Source organism: Teleopsis dalmanni, chromosome 1 (assembly GCF_002237135.1).
Source record: "Teleopsis dalmanni isolate 2A chromosome 1, ASM223713v2, whole genome shotgun sequence".
Taxonomy (NCBI): Eukaryota; Metazoa; Arthropoda; class Insecta; order Diptera; family Diopsidae; genus Teleopsis; species Teleopsis dalmanni.
In genome coordinates this window covers 170,914,165-170,938,865 of record NC_051846.1, presented here as the reverse complement: position 1 = coordinate 170,938,865, position 24,701 = coordinate 170,914,165, and the positions used below count along the sequence as shown (strand labels likewise).

General features: G+C 28.0%; 2 protein-coding genes across 5 annotated transcripts in view; one reads left to right on the top strand and one right to left on the bottom strand.

The window, feature by feature from the left end:
* LOC119670121 (serine/threonine-protein phosphatase beta isoform) overlaps positions 1-12,803 on the bottom strand; it is a 58,317-nt gene extending 45,514 nt beyond the window's left edge. The window contains exon 1 of one of the 2 annotated variants that reach the window (XM_038080251.1): positions 12,180-12,803. In XM_038080251.1, the coding sequence (XP_037936179.1) occupies positions 12,180-12,231 (52 nt within the window). In that variant the 5' untranslated portion in view covers positions 12,232-12,803. The remainder of the gene's footprint in view (positions 1-12,179) is intronic. The other variant, XM_038080250.1, reaches the window with a different exon arrangement.
* A 2,366-nt stretch (positions 12,804-15,169) lies between these two features.
* LOC119670120 (protein suppressor of sable) lies at positions 15,170-23,056 on the top strand. Of its 3 annotated transcripts, none has more exons than XM_038080248.1 (8): positions 15,170-15,249; positions 16,932-17,389; positions 17,465-17,682; positions 19,262-19,576; positions 19,645-20,498; positions 20,760-20,908; positions 20,977-21,047; positions 21,117-23,056. In XM_038080248.1, exons 2-8 carry the CDS (start codon positions 17,065-17,067, stop codon positions 22,773-22,775), a joined length of 3,591 nt encoding a protein of 1,196 aa, XP_037936176.1. In that variant the 5' UTR covers positions 15,170-15,249; positions 16,932-17,064; the 3' UTR covers positions 22,776-23,056. The 3 variants fall into 3 exon arrangements, with proteins under 3 accessions (XP_037936176.1, XP_037936175.1, XP_037936174.1); XM_038080247.1 differs by having other exon boundaries at positions 20,721-20,908; positions 21,120-23,056; XM_038080246.1 differs by having other exon boundaries at positions 20,721-20,908.
* The last annotated feature ends 1,645 nt before the right edge of the window (positions 23,057-24,701 follow it).

The window sequence follows — 24,701 nt, the reverse complement described above, 5'->3', positions numbered from 1 at the left end:
GCTAGAAAATATTGAAAGACAACAAAAAACAGATGTTCTTCAACAAATCACAGATTTTTGTAGTAAAATGCATACTTTTTAAAAGAGAAGAATATTTTTCACCAAATAAAATTATCGATAAAGAAAACAGTATTAAAAGCAATTACAATAAAAGTAAAAACAAACACGATTCAAGTACTAGTGAACAATTGAACCAAAATGCCTATATATATATAAACCTACAAAATAAAATTTAAATAAAGAATAGATATTGAGTGAAAGAATGCTTAATTAAAAAACCTCAGATTCGGTTTTTGTACCTAAATAGAGAACAAAAGTATTACAGATCATTTTTGTACTAGGGTTTCTACCCTCGATATTGTTATATACTTTCCAACCATTCCATTAACAAACAGTTGGTGGTGTTATATGTATACATTTCTAACTTCAAATGAGTGAATGCTTGAACCTAGAAATTGATATTCTGTTTTGTATGTTTAACACTACCATAGGTTTGAAATAGTAACCAGAGCAATGTGACATTGGGTTCATTTTTAAAGAGTCAATTTGTACGTCTAAATTTATAATTGAGTATTATTGAAGAGTTATTGAAAATAGTGTTTCACATGTCGAATATTGTAAAAATAATTTGCTATAATTTTATAAATTATCTTCATGTAATTTATTTATTATTATTATTTATTGAAAAGTGTACACTGCAAGCAAATATATACAATAATGCAAGCAAAGGCTCTCACCTAAAGTTTAATGAAGCATATTATGCATGAACTTATTAATTATAATAGAATAACTTATCCGAAAAGATATGAAAGATAATTTGCTTTTGAGAAGATTAACCATAGGGATGATAGATTTTTAATGTTCATATTTGACGAAAAAAACTTATTTCTTAATATAAACTATTGTTTCTATTGTAACTATTGTCTCTATTGTAATAGAGAGATTTTTATCGATCAATAGCGAAATTGCAACAACAAAAATCATTTTATTTTTGTTTTAATTTTTAAATAATTGAAAATTGAAAGCATAAAGATGATGCTATCTGAGGTAATTACTGAAAAGATTTGTTAAAAATTTAGTGATATATGTTGCGATGACTTCAATATGAGCAGCACTGAAGAAGGAAATGAATGAAAATGGAAACACTGCATAATATTGGTTGTATGCCGTTAAACAGATGTAATAGAATAATGCTGGATAATTGGTTTTAATTAATTTTAATCAGGTAAGAATCAATTTTAATAAAGTTTATCTGTATATAAAGCCGTTTTGCATGTTGGAATGGCTACAAAGTAATGGCTGTTTCATGCTAGACCAGATCAAAGTTTATAACTGAATTATATTAATACCTTACACTAAAGATCATTCAAATTTAACATGGAAAAGTGATATAGCAGCATTTTTAGCAGCCACATTAACTTGGAGAGGTAAAATGCAGAGGTTCTTTTGCTCTAAGGTAGGATACTTTGTTAAATTCATTAAATCCTATAATTCTTTGTGACCAAAAAGAAATAGTAATAATAGTAATATAATATTTGATTTTCTAGTTATTCTTGCTGAACTAAAACACCACCTTACAAGACTGGGTATACTTGCAGATGCAAACTGTAGATTCTGTGAAAAGAATGAGGAGTCGGCCACACATGTGCTGTTAGTATGCCCTGCGCTAATGTACATACGGTATAAGCTCCTGGTAATGTATATTCTTACGGAAGAGACAATAAAACTATGTAAAGTAGTAAAACTGTGCATACTGCTTTTTATTGACGCAACAGGGTTGAGAGACCTACTATAAACCCAAAAGGAGGCACAATATACCCGACGGTAGCAGCGCCACATCCCCTAACAATAATAAATATACTTACTGAACAATTTAAAGCTATAAAAATATACTAAACTATACAGTATATATTTTTTATTTTACTTTTTACACAATTAAATAACCATTTTTAAATTCTACAATATTTGATTTCAAATAAACAAAACAATTAGTTTTCTATTTTCACAAAATGTAGAAATTCATTATTTTTGTAAACAATTAAATTCTTACATTAAGAAAATATTGGACGTTAATTGAAAATGTAAAAATTGTAAATATAAGAAAAATAAATATTTTGAAATTGAAATTTAAGCGAAAATAAATTGCGACTTCATACCGATTGGTGCCGATATCAACGAAATCATATTTGTGTATCTGATTGAAGCAAGAAAAATAACTGAATGTGCTCTTTTTTATTGACAGATACATTTTACGAGATTCTGTTGACAAATATAGTGAACATTTCATATATTAGAGCAAGTAATTTTAATTTGAAAATATCTAGTATCTTTTTTTGCCATCGGATGCATTAATAATTTCCAATAAATTGAAAAATTCATTAGCTCTAGTGTAATAAATTGCGTTCGAATAAATTGTAAAAAAAAAATTTATTAAAAAAAAAAAACAATTTGTAAGATACTTTATAAAATTGATGCCAAAGCCATCTTAACTGCACAGATACACTAGCATATTATATGCCTGGCGTAATCATTACTTAATTTTAACTTTTTTTCCTCAATTTTCAATTTAAGTAAATTGAAATTTATCGACGTTACATGAAATTCACCATCTATGATGAGACGATGACACAGAGGAGGTGGAGGAGGCGGAGTGGAAGAAGGCTGAGGCGACGGCGAGATAAATAAAGCAATTTATATTATAACACCGTTACCGCATTGATAAGTGTAACAACTCTACGCCAATTTTTGCACAAATTGAAATTGGTAGAAAAAAAGTATATATATATATATAATATATATATATATACTTAATGGCATAAGGTGCAACTAAAAAGTGTTATCATTCTGTTGATATAATATTGTCTCGGTACGGCAATTTCGAACGTAAACTAAATTGAATAAAGAAAAATGAAATTTCAACCTATAAATGAAATGACGACTAAATTTACACAAAAGTTATTTTTTTTTTGTTTTTTGAGTAATTTTTATAAAATTTCTTCAGCACTCACTCTTCTCAATTACAATTCAATTCAATATAAATGGAGGCAATAATAATCACAATAAAAATAGAAATGGATGAACTTTGTGTCGTAGAAATTGATGACAAGAGCTTGAAATATTTGTAGTAATTGAACACAGATACAGAAACACATTTAATTTCTAATAAAAAATAGAAAAGAAAAATAAAAAAAATAAAAAAAATAAAAATAAATAAATAGGAACTCAATTTATTATCAAGACTATCAATATTCATTCAATTTTTATTTATATGAAGTATTATTAAATGTTTTGAAAGTATTATAAAAGAATAAAATAAAATTGTTATTACACTTTCTTAAGTGAAAATGATGTTTCAAGTGATCATTATAAACTTACCAAAGCAAAAAACTTATAATTATAATTAAACTTTAATAAACTAATTTTTTTATATATAATATCTTCGAAATTGTTTTTTAAACAATTACTAGTTTTTTCATTTTTTTTTTTTTGATTATAAAAAGCTTTTAATAAAATAAAATAATTTTCTACTCTAGCAAAAGAATTAAAGTCTTTATTGTGATTAACGAAAAGACATTATTTTAATCACATAACTACTTTATCGGTTTACTTTTCTTGAACTTTAAAACAACATTCAAACAATTCGAAATCTTATGATACTAAATTTCGGGATCTTCAAAATTTACCCTTAATGCGGTGATCAGTTCTTTATTTCTGACAAATATTTTTTTGAAGTTAGCTAACAGATATTTAAAACTTGAACCAGATCTAAAGACTACACTGGCTAAGAAAAGAATTCAAACTTCAATTTTGAAAAAAGGATCAGCGTTATGATCTACTTCTAACACGATACAATATGAGTGTATTCTCGTATTTGAACTATAAAACAACATTCGTATCATTTCATAGGATCTTCAAAGTTGACCGTTAATTCGGATATTAATTCTTTATTTCTGGCAGCTCTCCGCTTAATGTTTGGTTGATTGCAGTGGGAGGCTATTAGATAACTTCTATGTACCTCAATTAGCGATTTTTTCCCATTTACTACCAAATTCCTCGTAGGAATCCATAATATAAAAGAGTAACCGCTAAATCCATTCCGTCGAATTAAAATAATTTAATAAGTCTTTTGTCTTTACCGATGAAGAGTCTGATAAACTGTGAAAGAAATATCGTCCTAAGAACCTATTTCTTCTGGGCGCCAAAACCGGACATTCACAGAGAAAGAGTTTAATGGTTTTTATTTTTCTGGAGATTTCCACAACAACTGCTGTGAGGATTATGAGAAATGCGCAGTTTCTCTGTATGGGTTCACCAATGACCAAAAAGAACTGCAGTAAGCTTTGTAGTGTTCACGCGGTCTCTTTTGATGAGAAAACTCTCTTTTGATGAAAACTTTTAAAGTTTACTAATAGGTAATCTGCCAGATCTGAAGAATAAGCTAGGTGAAAGAAGAATTCAAAGTTAAATTTATAACAAATGACTACCATGAGTAGATAGTTTTAATATCTTTTTAAAGTTATTAATATCGTAATAAAAATATCTTCACTTTTTCGTCAAACTGTAACGCTCTTAGTCTTTCTGGTTAGTTCACATTGCCTGCTATTCACGCAGCTAATTATGTCAATGTCTACTCATCGGACTTTCGATTTATTCTAAGGAATTCTGATAAAGTCCAACATTCTTAAATACTTTTTTTAAATATTTTTGATGTGAGCTATGTTTGTTAATTATTTTAACATTTTTCTAAATAACAGCATCATTTGGTCAAACATAATGTTTAGTGCCGATGACTGTGTATACGACTCCGTTTAAATTTAGCATACCAAAAAATGATGAATAATTTTTCTCGAAAAAAATGTTTTAATGAACAGCAACAGATATTCAAAGTAATAAAATCTATATACACATATATGTTATTTATATATATTTAGACAATGTTAATTGGGAACATTTCTTTTTGCATAGAAAAAGAGGAAAAGTAATAGTGAAGAAATTTTTAAATCCAAAAAAATGTTTATTTTTTAATCAAGTAAACTCTTTGGCAGCTGTTTCGGATATCGTAAAATATCCATCATTAATGGTTTTTAGAAACATCTATTAGTTTAATTGGTAGTATATATAATTTTTGGACGATTTGAGATTGGTTTTTTGGCATAGGACAAACTTACTTTTTAATAAAAAAATTTATTTTTCTAAAAAGAAAAATTAAAGAATAAGAGAAGTTAATTTTAGAGTCGTTGTGAGTAGTAGAATTTTTGATCCAATTTTGTATAATACAGTCAAACCTCTTTATAGCGAATAACGAATTCCTCTCTATAACGAAGTTTTGTTGAAGACACAGCGATTTATATATATTTGAACCTCTCTATAGCGAACCTCTCTATAACAAAACTCTCTATAGCGAATTCTTCTCTATAACGAAGTTTTTTCAGGTATGCAAACAAATTGTTGCATACAAAAAAGCCTCTCTATAACAAATTAAATTCAAATACAAATCAAGCACTCAACTTGTCACTTATGAGATACTTCTTTGTATGCAAACTATTAACTTGTTAGAAGATTTGGATTTGGAAGAGTTCCTTAATAAGGAAAAAGTAAAAATGTCTAAATAAACTAAAATTATAGGCTTACCAATATACAGTTATTGTTTTTAATGTTATGTATATATATATATATATATGAATAAACATGAATTAAATATATTTTAAAAATAAATACGTACATATTTCTCAGTCAAATGCAAAAAAAAAAAAAATTCAAACAAAAAAAAATTGGTTCAACCTCTCTATAACAAAGACCTCCCTATAACGAAGTTTTTTGTAGGCACCAACGACTTCCTTATAGAGAGGTTTGACTGTATTTATACAATCGATCTATTCACCTCAATGAAAACATATATAGAAAAACTTGCTGATGATATGGTAATCATGTATATAAACTCAACCTCAAAAGTAGCATCCAGATAATTAAAAAAAACTAAAATGTTTCATAAACAGGAACATTGCAATATTTCCTTGATCAATCAATTTCACAAAATATACTTTCAAAATGTTTACCCTACAAAAACTATAACAATTGCTTTGCTGATATGTAGACAACATGATCAATAAAGTTTGATATATTTAAGAAAAGATCTAAGCTTATTGACCTCTAAGATTATATAAAAACAATAAACAAAGCACATATATGCTTTGCAATCATTTTTTGATGTTCTTTCATGTTTTGTCTGAGGCAATATGGACATAATTGTTTACTTTTATGGAATTAATTTTTTCAATATATCAAACCAAACCACACCACACCACTTTATCACGTCTCAGCAATAAATATTTTTTTCTACTTCAACAGTCAATTTTATTTCATTTCGTCATCAACTTTACTTTTAAATTTTAGAATTAACTTTAACGATAATTCATGAAGCTTAATAAATTTTTAAGTATAAAAATTTAACAAAGTTCCTCTGTAGAACTACGATACATAACTACGATTATACATATTTTTTATGTAAAGAACTATCGAAATTGGTCTCAATATCTTGAGAATAAACACTTCGATATCACTTAAACTTACGGGCTTATAAAGTACATCATTTTTTTATTGTTACTTAACACATTTTTCTATATTATTTAAAAATTATTTATTCTTTGGTAATTGAAACATAAAAATTTATTGTATCATATAAATATAATTGTCAAAGAAAAAGTTTCTATAAATTAGAAGTGTATATTTCTAAATATGTACATCCAAATTTGAACCTAAACTGAACTCCTCAATGTACTGCAAATAATTAATGCAGTTCTGAAGATGAATAAGTTGATATTTGATTCATTCATTCTGACATTTTAATCTATACGACAGCTATAGCCCAATCATTTCAGATTTCAATAGATCTATATATATAAAATATAAAATTTAAACTTATATAAAATATATCATAATAAAAATCTATATATATAATTTGAACTTTAAAATTTAATATACATAAAATATATTAACATGGAAATAAATTTTTTTCTGCAAAAATATAATTATAAATAAAAATTCAACTCTTTTTATTTACCAATAACAGCTCTTGTATCGCAAAAAGGTTCTTTCTTTGGAACCTATTTAGCTATATGCATATGTCAGAATAAAAACTTTTCAATAGATTATAGTAGGTTATATCAACGATCCCTAGGGAATTCACTTAGACCTACTGGCCCATTGTGTTGCCGTATATATAGGAACAACTAAAGGTTTAAAACCACCTAGAACTTTTGGCGTAGCTCAAAATGCTGGTTAGTGTCAGATCGTGTAATTGATCAAGATCCTCAAGAAAAGGAGCTAAATATGTGTTAAATCGTCGCCGTGCATGAACTGGGCAAAGTCATAGTAAATGAGAGGCACTCTCATCGTTTTCCCAACAGCTGCGACCGGTTTGATTAAAAGAGAGATTTAATCTTTTAGCATGGTTACCTAGTATGCAATGACCTGTAAATAAACCTACCAAAAGACTGATATCTCTACGGGGCATCTCAATGAGATTTTTGGATTTTCTTTTAACGGAAAGTGGGCAGATTGCATACAGATGCCTGCATATAGTTGAGTTTTCTCATTTTTATTAAAAATTTCAGCACAGAAAAAATTCAGTAACAATTTGCATGGTGTTAACAATATGCCTATTGCATACATATAAGTAATATTAAAATATATAAACAATAATTAATATTAAACAAAATACTTTCATCATATGTATTTGTTTGCCAATACTAACAAATAAAAATCTGCTTTAAATGTTTATATAATTTTTAACTTTAAATTAATATTATATTTAATTTGATTGAAATAAATTAAATAACTTTTATTGCAAAGAAAAACTATTTAATATACAACAAGATAATCATGAAAATTTTTCCAGGAAATAGTCCATAATATATTAAAAATTACATAAAATAGTTTGGATGCACCCCACTTTTTATGCCCCATTGAGAGCTAAATATTTGCTTTTCACACTGATTATACGAGTACTCTCCCCTTCCATAGCTTTTAATTAATATTTCATTTATTCACACAAATTATTCAACCACCCACATCACATCACGTTAAGAACCAAAGCAGTAGAGCACACAGAGTCATCTCAGGCACCTTGACCATACACAAAATCTGTACAATAATTCAATGGTCATAAGTTGCCTCCTCTGACGCATATGTCACCTTCAATTGCCTTAGTTGTTTAAGTATTTGAACAATGGCATTGCCGACTGTTTTACATTGGAAATGGAAAATGTTTTCAACTAATAAACAAAAATGATTCTCTGTCATCTGACGTTGCATAAAATCAATTTTCATTAAATTAAAACAACAAATTTATAAATGCAAATAAAAACAAATATTGGCTGCCTCAGTTCTGTAGAACACAAATCCCTGAATTCGTTTTGAATATTTCCGCATTTGCCACAAAATTATTTTCATATATTCTACAAATGTTCGACTCTTCGCATTTAAGATCTCAAAATGTGGTGAAATATCTGATAAGCCTTGTATAAATATAGACAGGAAAACTATTTTTCGATATAGAGGTAGAAGGAGTTTTATAAATAACTTTTCTTTGAAATTATTTTCGTTCTAATACTCGAAAATAGTAGACATTTTCTATAGGTATCCAAACTATAAAATGTATGCTAATTATGTTTATATGTTCATGATATACATCCCCAAAACACGGGATGAATGTTGTATCGCGGAGAAATATAATTATCTATTTATAGCAATAAATAGATTTTAGAAAGTTTTTTGATAGTAAAAATAGAACTTCAATGACCAAAGACGTCGCTCAAATAACAAAAACATTCATTCTTAGATAAAACATAGACCAACTTAATGGATTATAATATATTTAAAATAATAAAAAAAATAGTTGAAATGAAAATAAATGGAGATAGGCTACATCTTGAAAGGCTATAGAAACAACCTGATGAATCTGCGATTGGACTAGATGGTAGTCCTACGAAGGCAATACGCCTTTTAAAAACGAAACAAAGTCGGAATCTAATTCTCCTACATATATATATAATTAGATTAAGAGAGTCGACAAAATCGAACAAAATCGTTTGTTCGTTATCGTTATCGCTCGCTAGACTTGAAGACCATCTTAATTTTAAAATTCAGAAGATTCTAACGCTTTGAGAAAAAACGACGTTCTCATTTCTTAGTAGAAGAAAACTAACCTAACTAGTCTGTAAACTTGGATACGACTATAATTTTAAGAAGTAACAGCTGATAGAGCTGTTAGAAAACAGATTTTAAATTTTCTGATAGCCAATAATAGATACTGACTGACACAATATCCCCACCATTCGCAGAGCCAGAACCACGACAAAATCTTTCAAAGATAGACCTAGACTTATTGCTTGCTTCCCTAATAAGCAGTGTACTGCAGCATCGATGCCGTAGTACTTAGTTGGTTCAGTATTAATTGACCAAGAGAGTCTTGTGATCTGACAAAAATCTTTATATAGCCCGATATTTATTTCCAACTCCAGATATTTACATTTATTTGCCTATTTGACTGGAAAGGAAAAGTATAAATACATGTTTTGATAGATTTTTTGTTTTGTTTAAATGATATGAATTTAACGTTTATTATTGACATATTATTAGCACTGTCTGCTCAAAGATTATCCCATATTGAGATATCGAAAAGAAGTATTCTCAAATAGATATTAGTATTACCGTTTTTATTACACTAAATTTAGTCCTATTTGTCTGCAATTTTTTGGTAAAATACAAAGAAAAAACATTTTGAACTTAATTAACTTTTTCACCGCGAACCTAAGTCCTTATCGTAAATCGAATCTCATATACATTATTTTAAATACTATCTATAAAGAAGGTACACTAATTATTACTTAGTACTTTTAAATTACTATTGCACTTATAGATATACCATATATGAAATAATATATACATAAAATTAATTTGGAATTTTGTAAAGATTAGATAATAGAACACTAGTAACGGTTGACGGAGTTATATTAGTTAGACACTCAGTCTGAGTAAGTAGCTAGAATTAGTAATCATAATTTAATTTGATTATATTGTCTAATTTGCAATATGAAATAGCTGTTTTTATATTGTATATGCCACTATTTTCATTAAAATAATGAATTTTGTTTTGTCATTTCAATTAATACCAATGGATATTCTAATTCCATTCAATTTTTATTAGATTATAAATAAATAAAAAAAATATTTCGATCAAGAACAAAAAGAAACTATCTATAGAAAATAAAATATTAAAGGGTTCTTCGAAAAATTATTTAGTTTGATGTGTTATAATAATATTGTCTTTTAAAAGAAACTATGTTTGATTTATTGTAGTAGTTATGTTTTTTTATTATTTGGAATCATATATCAGTTAGTAGAAAAAAAATCACATTTATCGAAAGCAGACTTGAATTATTTTGCACTTCAAATGCAATCACAGTTCTGAATGGATAAGATAGAGCTAATGCCTATGTTTCTAACTATTTCATAAGAAAATATATTAAATTTATTTTAATCAAATATTTTCTTGGAAATATATATGTATTTACTTTTATTTTATGTATATTGCCCATTTTTATTAAACGTTATTGCAGATATTATAAACTAATAATTACTAAAACTTTCAACACAAAAAATTTTATAGAGAACGATGTATTACCGTATCATGTATTTAAACAATCTATAAATAAAAAGTACACTTAACATTGTAAGAATATGATTTGATGGATCACTACGAAACTGAATAAGGAATAAAGCATTTGGAGAGGAAAGCGCCATATACCCTCTTCTTCAATTTTGCTATTAATTCCTAATAACTCCTGGGAGTTCATTTCCTTAATCTTATTATTTTCAGTGCTGTTATACATACATCTTTCCATATATAAATAAAGTCTTACTAAAATTTAATACAAATATGTAAAATCTGTCTTGTACTACGGTTATGAAACATGGAAGCACTCCAGATATATGGGGAGAATGCATGCAAGTGTTTGTCAACAAGTGTCTACGTAAAATTCTCAAAATGTAATGGCCAGAACGAATATCACGAATGAACGCCTGCTAAACTAAAAGGCTCAGAAATCAGAGAAAGTGAAAGTAGACAGCTCATAACCTTAGATTAACGAGAGATTACATAGCGAGTCAAGCGTTGGCATGGAATCTACAAGATAGCAGAAGACCTGGTAAGCCAACTAAGACGTGGAAGCACTATATACATGGAAAGACATCTACAGAAAAGCACCAAAGAGAGTCAGATTTAGAATTATTGAGACTCTATGCCATACTGTGCGAAATAGACAATAATAGTAATAGAACAAAAAAAGGCATTAGTAGAACAGTTAAAGAGAAAGAGACATAACATAAAGAAATACACAAAGCGATCAGATTCTACTGTTATTACAGTTGGCACATATTATATATGAGTTATATAGAATAATTATTATGTATCTAAATGTATATATAATTTTTTTTTTCATTTAGAATCTATTTTTCTTCGTAAGCAAAAGAAAAACAACTTGCAATTCCATTTTATCTACAATAAAATATGTCTATATTTTTTTATTTTGTTTATCTAGAAAACTTATTGTAAAAAATTTAATGACTAACAAGGCGCAACAACATTTATGTACATTTTTAGCAATGAAAATCAATTAAAATTAATTGATTCTAAAGTCAAATTGAGGCCGAAATACAACGAAAAATTCTGAGTGACAACTGTATTAAGTAAATTCTTTTTAAATGGTTAATATCGTAGAATGAAAACGTAAAACAAAAAAATTTGCGGCTTAACCATATCAATTGGTTGCTTATTAATTTAATTAGTAAGAAAATTAATGTTAGTAATTCAATCGAAATAAGTATGAGTCAAATCGAAGAATTTTAAAACAGAACCCACTCTGATCTATATAGAATATAGAATAAAAGTAAATAAACTCGATACTACATTACTTTCTTTAAAAAACAAATTGTATGGAATAATATTCCTTTAGCAGCCCACACTCGCAAATGCGGCTTTTAATTACATCACAAGTTATCATTCATCACAAACGCTCATGAATAAAACAGAAAGATAAAAAACCAAAAATAAAAAAATCAAATTTATTATGATTAAAATGGGTATTATAATTTTGAAACAATTTATTAATAATACTCACTTTCTAGTAGCCGCTGTATAAGGCTGTCTACATTTAGATCAAAATCAGCCATTGTGAATAGAATTTATTTATGACAAATAAAAAATATTGCAACAGCTCCAATTGCAATAAAATCAATTAATGCACTAATAATAATTATATCTTCTGCAGTTATTACACAGAATCTATTAGGTTTTCTTGCCGTACTTTTTATTTAGTTTAAGTAATATTGTATGGTTGCTTTTTTTTGTGTAATGGTTTTTTTCCAATAAAAATTTTTTAACCAAAATTAACGAGGTATCGGAATTTATGTATTCTTTAATTAATAAAAAATTAACAAAATGCAAATTGATTTAAATTTGTTTCTATTGGCTTCCAACATCAATTTAACCACAATTCTATTATCAAAAATACTTAGTTTGTATTAATTGCCTTAACTTTAAGAATTATCTAGTTAGATCATTTCTTTGGTGGTAAAATTTTGCACTTTTAATTTTGAATAATTTTTGAATTTTTATAAACAAATTTTCATTTAAATTTTATATTTGTTCAAATATCATTAATAGATACTTTTCTAGTTGACATTTTCCACGACTCTCACAAAACAACACTAAACATGGCGACCGCTAATATAGAACTGATGTATAATGTGCTGAACAAATGTCACAATAGCTAAGTATAATAATTAACTATTGTGAATACTGTTTTTATCTGACAACTTGATTTCTTTATCTGAGCCTTGTCATTAAATTTTTGCATAAACACCGTATATATTCTTATAAAATGTTATCTTATATTTATATTAAAATATTTTAATAAAAAAATTATATTCAATATAATGAAAATGTAATAATATATGTAAACTTTTTTTAATTCAATTAAATCAAATAATCCTTGAAAATTAATAAAAACAAAAAAATATTCTGGACAAAATATAAATATTTGCATTTTTGAAATAATAAGTACCGTAATTTTATAATTAACTATTTAAAAACGAAATCTTGCTTATCTTAAAAGAATATGCAACGAGTACTCATAAATGATTAGTGTTGTGGAAAAAATTTCAGTAACGTAAATAATTAAATATAAGTAAATAACTACTTGATATATGTGTGATTATATGTAGATATTTTTACTATAAAATATGTTTTTTATAATTATTTTTAATTTATTTATATATGTATATATATATATATTTTTAATTTTTATAAGTGGTGTATGATAAGCCTGTTCAAAGTATTGTCATAATAGTACCGTATATATACGACTGTCATAAAGTTGTGATAAGACGTCACAAATACTAAACTATTTGTTGTTGCCTTGTATGTAAAAATGTGAGTTTTACAAAAATTTGACAAGTTGACGTATATTTTTAAACCTCATATTTATGTCAGTTGTCGCATTTATAAATACAAAGTTGTCAATCTTTGTAATTTCAATAAGACATTTCAAAATAAGGTAATTTATTTTTTTCTAAAATATCCGAATAAGCAAATCACCTTATATTAATAGCAAAAGTATGCTCGTTTTGTGTTGTCCATTTTTGGTGCTATTAGCTGGTACTTTTCGTTATTTTTAAAGCTCTTAGCTAGTATGTTTGTAATTTTTTTTTACTTAATTGATTTTTATTTAATTTCCTTAACTTGCAAGAATGGAAAGACAGTACGTTGAGACTTTAGCTTGTCTTATGTAAGTCAGCAATTTTTATCTTTCTGCACTTTTGTTTTCAATATGTATAAAATTTATTTTGATTTGTAGTTTAATTGTTGTAAGTTTTTATTTAAACTTGCATCCATAATTGCTACATTAGAATTTTTTGAAGCAACTTTTCCTAAGCGAGTAGATTTAAAAATGAAGTACACTCTTATCGGTCACATCATTGCATAGTTTTTATCAAGATTTTGTATAGCTAAAGTAATGAAAATGAATTAGTTTAAATTTTTAATAATTTTATATGGATCAATTGACTTAATTACTTCGGTAAATTATATTGACAATTTTTTAATATGTTTGTGAAAGCTTTTGTTCCACTATCCTTCACACCGTGTTCAGATTAATCGATAGATCTGTTCCTCGAGCTACTCGTAGTAACTTTGAGTAACACTATGTATAAAGAAGTGTTTTCAACCAGCAAATTTTCAAGTAAATGAGATCATCTGAGAGATCGTGAGCTCTGTGTCGAAATTTGAAAATGCTACAGAGACTTTACTCGTACATTTTATTTCAAGTAAAATTTGTGTTGATGTGTGAATCAGCTGTGTTGATTTGAATTTTAATTTTTGTATTGTTTATTTGCGCGCAACTGGTGTTCTTCTCAGACTTTACAGAAAGCCGTTTTATGAAAATTTGTGTAAAGAGCAAAATTTGGCATTTTATTTGCGTTACATTATCAGTTTGAACTATATTTGTGTTTTACTTGAGTTTTTGAGTAAGGCTAGCTCGTGGAATAGACCTATTATATGTTAATTTTATAAAATTGAGCTTAAAAACAATAGCACACGCGTTTATATACGTATACAGAAAGTGTATGCACATGTGTTAATACATACATATATGCAGAAAGTGATAATATCTTCCTCTTCTAAACAGTAGGATATGTTCAAGTACTTATATATACGTGCTATTGTGAAATCAAATAATAATTGTTTATATAATATTTATTACTATTTTTTTTATCTCTTGTACTAGTTGAATTGCTAAGTTATTTGTATAGAAATATATATCTAAACCTAAACAAACAGTTTTATTAGCATAAAATAATTTGAAAAAAATTTTTTTCGCAGCAACATTTTGAAATTTATTTCCATTTAGTACATATACACAAATCGTAAATGTTCAGCTTCGCTTAAATACAACACTGTGCGGTATACGAGGTTAAATTTTGCTTCGCAACAGATTTACATTTCATTCAAGTTGAATTTGTTGAATTGTTCATTACATTTTTATGTTAAAGTTGGAAAATTATAGTATATAAAGAAATATTTTTTCTATCTGACAAACACATAAGGCCTATATATAAAAATTATATATGTTTTAATTATGCAATTAAGAGGAACACCACATATGTTTTAAACTGCGATTCAATGTAAAAGTAATGAAAATTAAATTTAGTCGAATGTATTTATAAAAATAATAAGCTATAATTTAGCTTAATTTATTTTTCTATATTTAAACAAAAAGCAGATGCAAATGGTTTTTATATATGTACATATCTATGTATGTATGTATTTGTACGTAGCGAATATATAATACGAACTGCGCGACATTTTGTCCTCTCTTTATTTTCGTTGTATTTGTTTTTTTTGCTTAATCGATTGGAGATTAGGGATTGGAATAAAATAAAGTTTGACTTGCTGCAATATTTATTTGCAACAACGTACTATAATAATTAATGTTGCAGAATTTATATAATTTATTACAGAGAGCAGCGTCATCGTCCCTATTAAATGTAAATATTAGTGTTATATAAAATTAACGAATTTACGATCTGTGCATTTTTACGCGTTATCAATAAAATAATTATTTAAATAATTCAATCAAATAATTTCAGTATGACGTTGCAAACTTTTTTTTTTTTGTCTACATTCAATATATTATGAATGCTGTACGTGGCTGGATGCATTGTTCTTTGTCATAAACATTTTTTTTTATACATATATTTTCACATATCTTCTTTGGTATGTGTTCGTATATTTGCTCTTCGCTCCTCTATCGGGGAGAATAATGTACCTAGTTAATTTGCACAAAAACATTAAAAATAATTTGAAGCTGTTTGGTACATTCATTACATAGTTCCTGTTTTTGAGGAAATAATTTATGTTATTTGTTTAATTATTGGGTCATCGTATACCTGCGTCGTTGGTATGTGTAAATAAAGCAGACCTGACTTGAGGACAATACATTTGCATTTGTTTGTGTGGACACGGACATGGACATGGACATAGATTTTGACTGATGTTTTATCTACTTTAAAAGTGTTTATGTAAAATTATAACTCGTGCTAGAAAATATAACAACAATTTACGTATCTACATTATTAACCATTTTAAATGTTGCTCGTAAATACAAACAACATTTGCTTATGTATATTACTACTTTTTTTGTTGTTGTTTTTCTTGTATGATTTTAGTTCATGGTTTTTGTCTTTGCTGTAAAATGAGGCATTACCAGTTCTCTTCTCTCTCGCTCTTTTTTTCTGTATCTTTCGTTGTGTTGGTATTAGTTTATTGACTATACAGAAGAGCGAAAAACAATTAATCATAATTGTTGGGAAAATGAACCACTTCTATCTACGTTTTTATGTAGTAAAAACAGTAAATTTGATAAAATTGTACGTGTATTATCTTATTTATTTAAAAGTTAACGCAAAATCATGCTTTTTATTGAACACAATTTTTATAAAGAATAGTTTAACTCGACTTTGCATGAAAATTATGTCATCAAACCAACACATTTTGCAAAGGTTTTGTTTAAATATATGCATCGTACCATCATAAAATAATGAAAGTGACATACATACAGACATAGATATTTTTCTAAAAAAAAAAATAATTTTTCAACTAAAAGTAAGCATAGATTTTCAAATTATATTAAAACTATTTCACATTGAAATTTATATTATTTTAATTAAACTCAATGTTACGACGGGGCGATGTATTATGTACACACATATATATGTACATATATTGAAAAAATATAAAGCAAAATTTAATAAAATATACTAACTCTTTTATCGCTTAATAGTTATATACATATGTACTGATTTATTTACAGATTTAAATAAGAACTACCTAATATAGCATAACTATTATTCATATAAAGTTGATATAAGGGCATCCCTTATCCTGTTATGTTATATCTGCTATAATTGCTTATCTATTATAAAGAGAGAAAGAGAGAGAGCAATATGTCTGAGGTAGAGGTTTTGAGTAAAGCACTCCATGCCGATAAAGTTGAATTGGCTGATGTGGCCGATGATTTGGAAGATGGTGAAATAGATGATGATGGAGAAGATGATGATTTAATGATAACTGGTGTTACTATTGCTTCACCGCCATCCAAAAATAATAGTCCAATTGTATTAAGTCCTTTAACAGATAAAAAAACTAATGCACATAAACAAAATAATGAAAAAAGTAAAATAGAAACCATTGATCTAGTAGGCGATACAACACCAGCATCTTTAGCTGTTCCAGCACCAATAAAATTGAAAAAACCACAACCTATAGAAGGTAGCTATTTCGAAGAAACTCATATTTTTTTATATTGGGATCCTTTTTTATTTTTATTTTTTTACAAAAATTTAGACGATCATGCTAGTAGTATTGAATATGCTATTGCAAATGCATTGAAAAAGAAAGGTATTGAACCACCATTACCAAAGTTACTCGAACCACGTAACGGTCTCTTAGATGCGAAAGATAGTGATATTTTGGCAGGACATGGTCAGAGTAAAAGCAGTCGTCGTAGAAAACGAAAAAAACAACGTGACGAAAAGGATAAAGATAAGGAACGTAAAGAAAAGGTAATACCTTAAAACAAATTTAGGCCATACATATTTAAATTGCATAAAAATTAGTTACAAATAATATTAAAAACGGTAGTTAAACACTTACTGTTGATCTTGATCTATATGCAGTGAAAATACTTCTAACGTACACACCTTTCCAAAGTATAACTCTATTGGATGTAAAATATTTACACCAAAAATGTAAACTCTTCTAACGTATAACCCTGTCAAACACACACCTCTATTGGGTGGACAACTTTTTAAACCCAAATTGAAAGTTCTTCTAACACATATCCCTCCCTGTCCCTGTCTAAAGCACACGTGAATTAAGTGAACAACTTTTTATACCCAAAAGGAAAATTCTAGCGTACCCCTTTTTAAATCCAATTTTTTTTAATTATATTTTGAAACTACAAACCTCTATTTGGAACTACTAAGCCAAACACGCCACTTAAACACAAAAATTAGTTGATAATGAATGACCGTTTAAAAGAATTTTCACCATAGTAGATGAATTGCTAATATAATAATAATGCTTCCCCTTACATAAGATATATATAAAATAATATAAAATAATATATTATTTAAAACAATTATATTATTTAAAATAATATATATTATTTCATATATATTATATTTCATTTAAAAAATTATATTTTAATTTAAAAAAATATATATTATTTCAAATATTAATTTCATTTAAAAATTTATTTTTTATTTAAGATATTTTATTTAAAAAGTTACATTTATTTAAAAAATTATATATTATATTTAAAAAACTTTCTTTAGTAAAGGAAGATTCATCATAAGCTAAACCTTGATTGATCGATTAAATGCCATTCCATATATGACAAAGTCCATATATATGAGGCAATGATAATGACAATATTTCATAAGACAATATACAATACATATTTATAACTTATGTTTCAATTAACATACTTTGAATACATTTTAAAATAATCTCAACTACATTATCTCAATTAAAGATATAATGCCAAGAGAATGTTTAAGATTTTCATAAAAAAGCTACATTTAGAAAAATTAAAAAATTTGGTTATCAAAACTAACATTATAGTCCGCCGTGTCCCCCATCAAGAACGCTAACCATTACTTAATCGTCAATGTGTCTGTGTAGTTCCGAAAATCACACCCATCCATAATAAACTATGGTTCCCAAATAATTTACCCCTCTTCCACATTTACATAACCCCACAATATCCTAACCAATGTATTCGTTTAGCTAATTCCTTCCATGTTATATGCCATATAGATTTCCAAGGGCTACTAAAACAGCACCAACGTGTGTAGCCCCGGGATGAAATCTCTTTCGCTTCTAAATCTTTAAGATGCTCAGTGATTAGCTATTATATTAGTATAGTATTAAAAAAGTTATATTTTTTTAAATGAAATTAATACTTAAATTCTTTTGATCGTTTTCCAAGCCCAATGATTGAAGAACTAAAAACGAACAATATAGCTAATAGATTTTTTTACGTTACTTAAAAACTCATTAAACGTTTTTAACATTTCTTTATAACTTTTTAAGTTATTAATTATTTAATCATTAACAATGTATTAATTAAAAAAATAGAAAAAGCAAAGGTTTGAATCACCGCCTGAGCCCGCGCCTGAGCTTGATGAGGATTTCGATGAATACGAGATGCTTAATGTACGAGGTGGTAGCCCACCACCTATTTCTCATCCACCGTTGCTTCCTGTTAATGTTTACAAAGATGAACATTATGAATCAGAAGATTCTTATACATCATATGACAGTTTTGAATCAGGTGATAATAGTGATGTTGAAACTGGTAATCGCAGACGACGGCGTGGTAAAAAGGATTCACGTAAACGACGTGAAGATCGAAATAACAGACAAGATAAACGAAAACGTCATGATTCACCTGTAAGTCTTACTTATAATATTATTAAATTATTTTATTTGAATAGTTTTTTTTTTTTTATCAATTTTAGGAGGATGGAAGAAGACAAGAACCACGTAAATTAGAACTTTGCAAATTTTATTTGATGGAATGTTGTGCGAAAAAAGACAAATGTTCCTATATGCATTCGGAATTTCCTTGTAAATACTATTATTTGGGTATGGATTGCCCAAATATAGAAACTTGTAAATTTGCACATAGCGAACCACTTTCTGAACAGTTACGTGGTATTCTATTAAAACATATCGAGACAGCGCCAAAAGAAATTTTAGGCAAATTTAAGAGACTTACTCGTGAAAATGCTGTGGTTCAAATGAATAAACGTCATGAGGAGTTATGTAAACAATATAATGTTGAAAATACTTGGTCCATTACAACACAGCACATAAACTATAATCGCAAAACTGAGCAACAAAAGCAGCAACCCACACTTAAGGCCACACCAAATATACCTTCATTATTAGATATGGTTATAATAAAGCCTGATATAGAAGACATGGATCTGGGAAATGGTTCTAATAGTTTAAATCCAGCACAAACAAAAGGTGATAAACGTAAAACACGTTGGCTAGAAACAAACTCTAGTAGTAATAATCAACGTAGTAATTTAGTGAATTCGGAATCAATAGCCAATAATGGACCTAGTTATTTGGATATTAAAAATCTTAAAAATGTTTTAAGTGATGAGCACATATCTAAATTATCACAATTTAATATTACAAACCTAGAGCAAATTAATCAATTAACTGTAGGCCAACTGAATCAGATTGGATTGACTGCCGCTGAGATTAGTGATATACAGGTTAATGCTCTTAAAATGGCTAAATCTGATTCCAAACCAACAGAGGAATCTAAAACTGAGCAAAAGAACAGCACTGATGATAAGTAAGTTATTAAAATTAGCACAAAGCATTGTAAATTTTTTATGAGTTTAATTTATAAAATATTTTTAATAATTTTGAGTACTATCTGTTTCACAATGTGTAATATTTTTCATAGTTTTAGCAATTTTGTTTTCATTTTACACCTTTACTAACATTTTGTAGTAAATTACTCACCTATTATTACATTTTGTGTTTTTCACATTTATTTTCGATGTTAATATAGTTCCACAAAACAAGATGTTGATATGCGTTTTCTTCCTAGTACTGTATCACTCGGAAATGAGGTGCAAAATAAAGATGAGATTCTTAAAGAAGATTCAGCTTCAAACTCAAATAGCAGTAACATTGTGGTAGTTGACTACTCACAGTATTTGAAAGATTCAAATTTGGGATTTGACCGAAGTGGTTCATGTGAGTAACATAATACCAATAAACCCAATTAGTTTTGTATATTTAATTAAACATTTTTTTCAATTCAGGCGATGACGAACGAGATGATGAACAGTTGATAATCGATGACATCAATTTAGAGCATGATGATGGTGAAGAGGTGAGATTTTAATATAAAAAATTTAATAATGCTGGTATATTAATGCTCTCGTATTTAAATTAATTTCAGAAGAAAACTTTTAAAATGGATGAAACGAAACAAAAATTACCTAAACTTACTAATATTGAAAAATCATTAAAGAATCCTTTTAGTAGTATTTACAAACCTATTTCTGAAGCTATGAAGGATCCACGTTCCAAAATAAATACTGACTCGGTACAGTATAATAAATTTGAAAATACTCCGTCACCTAGACATGATAGTGATGATGAGATTTTGTTTGCATCACTAAGTAGACGTTCTCGTTCAAATACTCCAAGATCCGGTACAGCTACTCCTGAAGCATCACAGTCACCAAAATTAGATGAAGATAATGGTCTTCCAAAATATGAACGTGCCACAATATATGATCTTAGTCCTGAAGAAGCTGCAAGAGAAGAGGAATCGGCATTAAACATGAAATCTGATAAAGATATGCGTTTTATACAAAACAGTAGTGGCCTAGTTGATATTGATTTTAGGTTACCATTCCAACCGGTAGCTAATTTTACACCAGCAACAGAAATCGATGCTTCATATTCATCGCATTTACCTATATTGTATAAAATTATAAAAATTGACTTATCTCGACCAAATTACACTGAGTTGCGAAAGAGTTCTAAGTCGGATCAGACAAATGATCCACGATTGCGGCGTATACTGGGTTTGCCAGAACTCTCAGGAACAAAAAGAACAGAAACTCTTATACGTAAATCTGTTAAAGTTAGCAATACTATAGCATCACCAGAATCTTCAGACGGTGCATCGCCCAAATATTATATACCTCCAAAAACTAGTAGCAAGCATCAAAGTCATGAATCAACTTCATACACTAGTAAGCGAATAGATCCTAGGCGAATGGCAGCAGAAACCGTGACTAATAAAAATAGAGCTTCCACGCCACCAATTGCAACTAACAATTCTCCAAGCCAATCCAACACTACGAACTCCGCTATACAACTACAAAATTTTAACATAGAACTACGGAATTTAGCGCATAAGTCTGATTGGTATAGAAGTTTAAATTCGAAATTTAAGATTATGGCTAACCAACAACTGGCATTAGTTGCTACGGAACTAAAAAAATTCCACCAAGATGAGAATCCAAATAAAATTTTTGATATTACTTTTATACTCAATAGTTCAACTCTTCAAGAAATCCTTACAAATATTGGAATTTATATCGATGATAATGGAGAGATACTGTCTGATGCTGACAACGACAATGAAATTCAAAGTAATGTAGAGGGTGGAAGTAGCACTACAATATTGCCCAATTTCTCACAACCACCACCAACGCAGCAACAAATGGACTTTCTCAATTCACCGCCACCAAATATGTTGGGACCGCACATGAGTGATAATAATCCAATGGCACAACAAATATTTAGACCTGGTATACCTGTACCACCTCCAATGAATATGCCACCTTTTGGACCCAATGGCCGTCCAAGTCTTTTAGGTATGCCGCCAGGTGGTACGAATAATCCATTTCATCAATTTCCGGGTATAGTTCCTGATTTGGGTATAAATCCCAATTTTAGCGGGGGTCCAGGTTTACTTGGTCCATTACCGGTAGGGAATTTTAATAATTTTGGTCCCGGGGGTTTATTAAATAATATGCACCAACAACGTAATTTTAATGGCAATGCTGGTAATCGTAACAATCGTAATCGTCGAAAAATTTAGATATAACTTGCAACCGTTTTAGACTTTAAATTGATATATATATAAGATCGTTGTCTTTCAGATGATTAACATGAGCGTTAAGTTTTTAGTTGTAAGACCGTAGTTTTAATTATAAGTATTTTAGATATGTTTTTTATTATTAATATTACTTTCATATGTAAATATCATAATCACCACACTTCACTCATGAGAAAGCATTTTTAGCCGTGAGAAGTATTTGAAAAATATACTTCCTCCCCTTTTTTTTAATAAGAATATTTGTATAGTTTATGTAGATTTAAGTTAAAACTGAAAAAAATATGGAAGAAATTGTTGTATTATTATTTTAATAAAATAAACTTTATGCGGATGAAATTATATGTATATAATTTACATTATAATTGAAACCACATTGAGCTTCTATATATAATTAATAAATCTACTTACACTTTATACTTAGCTAAATCAATATTATTTATCATTGTTATCATGAAGTTTGTACCAGACCCCATCAATCCCTTTATGTAATGAGCTTTCGAGCGTTTTACTTGAATGCCTAAACCATGTACCATCAACAGATGAGGTAAGTATAAAACTCATGCGATTATGTGATTAGATTGTAAACCAATCTATCTAAGCAATAACCTTATGATATTTTAAATCAAATGCATTCAAGAATGTATACATTATTATACATGTCTATATCATTTTCTTTTATTTATTTTTTTATAAAAATATGTGTCCTATACTGACATCTTACTATTATTTAATTTTTTTTTTTATATATGTATTTAATGTTTAAAATATTTTTAAGTAATTAACAGTAATGTGACTAAAAGATCTTAGATTATACAATGATATTTAAGAAGTTTTGAGAAATATTTTCTAATTCAAATAAAAACTTTTACTGCATAGAATTTATTTAAAATTAATTTATAGCGAAATTTTTCATTAATATTTTATATAACGCGAAAATAACATGAGATTAGAATTGCAGCAGTTTACATCGAAGTCATAACGATGAGTGTTTAGACCTAGAGTCACTGTCAGACTTCACGATCGAACGGATTTAAACTGATGAGATATCTATGTCTCATCTCCTTTGTCAATGCCCATCTTTGGTCAAAAAAAGATTTAAAATCTTTAAGGTACATCTTTGCTTAACAACGTGACAGGGCTGACATCCTGTAAAATTAGGAATGTGTGCGTCATGCCTTTCAGCGTTGTCTATGCGCTGACTACTGTTTTGCCTGTGTGCTAACTACTGCGAACAGACAGTAGACTTTTGAGGGCTCTTTCTGTTCAGCGTATTATCAACGCTAATCCGTGGGAACGCTAATCATAACGGGAAATTATTTGAGGTTAGATGGGCTTTGGTACACAAAGCCATCACCTCAACTAACCAAACCTAACCTTTCTACAGCAGTCGTTCCCAACCTTTTTTAACCAAGGTTCGCTATGATATTGTTATTTTTAGTAGAAACCACAAGGTTTAAATATAATAAACTGTATAATTATTTTAATATAATTTATGTATGTCTGGTATAATGTATAATGAATAACAAGTGAGGTCTCAGTAGACAAAACATAAGCTATGTATCCATACCTAATAAATTTTATTCATAGACCATTTTTAACCACCGGTTGGGAACCACTGTTTTACGACAATCCATATTAATAACCTAAAAATGTCAGCAAAATCCAAACCCAATTGATTTCAAAATTTTACTGATCATATTTTTGTTTAGTACCTTGGATTTAATGTACGTCTCACTCTATTTCCATCATTACTTGTCATTTAGTTACCTGTCATTAAATATCAGTTGTAGTATGTCTGAAAGGGCGCAACGATGGGGGATAGAACAACACATTAGTTATCATTTACTTTAAACATACTTTAATATTGCAATATATTTATATAATATATATGCTAAAACGTTTTAAACT

Coding starts and splice junctions, on each gene's coding strand:
- LOC119670120 (XM_038080246.1), top strand. CDS start 17,065: ATGTCTGAGGTAGAGGTTTTGAGTAAAGCACTCCATGCCGATAAAGTT. Junction 19,577..19,644: donor GAAAACGTCATGATTCACCT/GTAAGTCTTACT, acceptor TATCAATTTTAG/GAGGATGGAAGAAGACAAGA. Junction 21,048..21,116: donor AGCATGATGATGGTGAAGAG/GTGAGATTTTAA, acceptor AATTAATTTCAG/AAGAAAACTTTTAAAATGGA.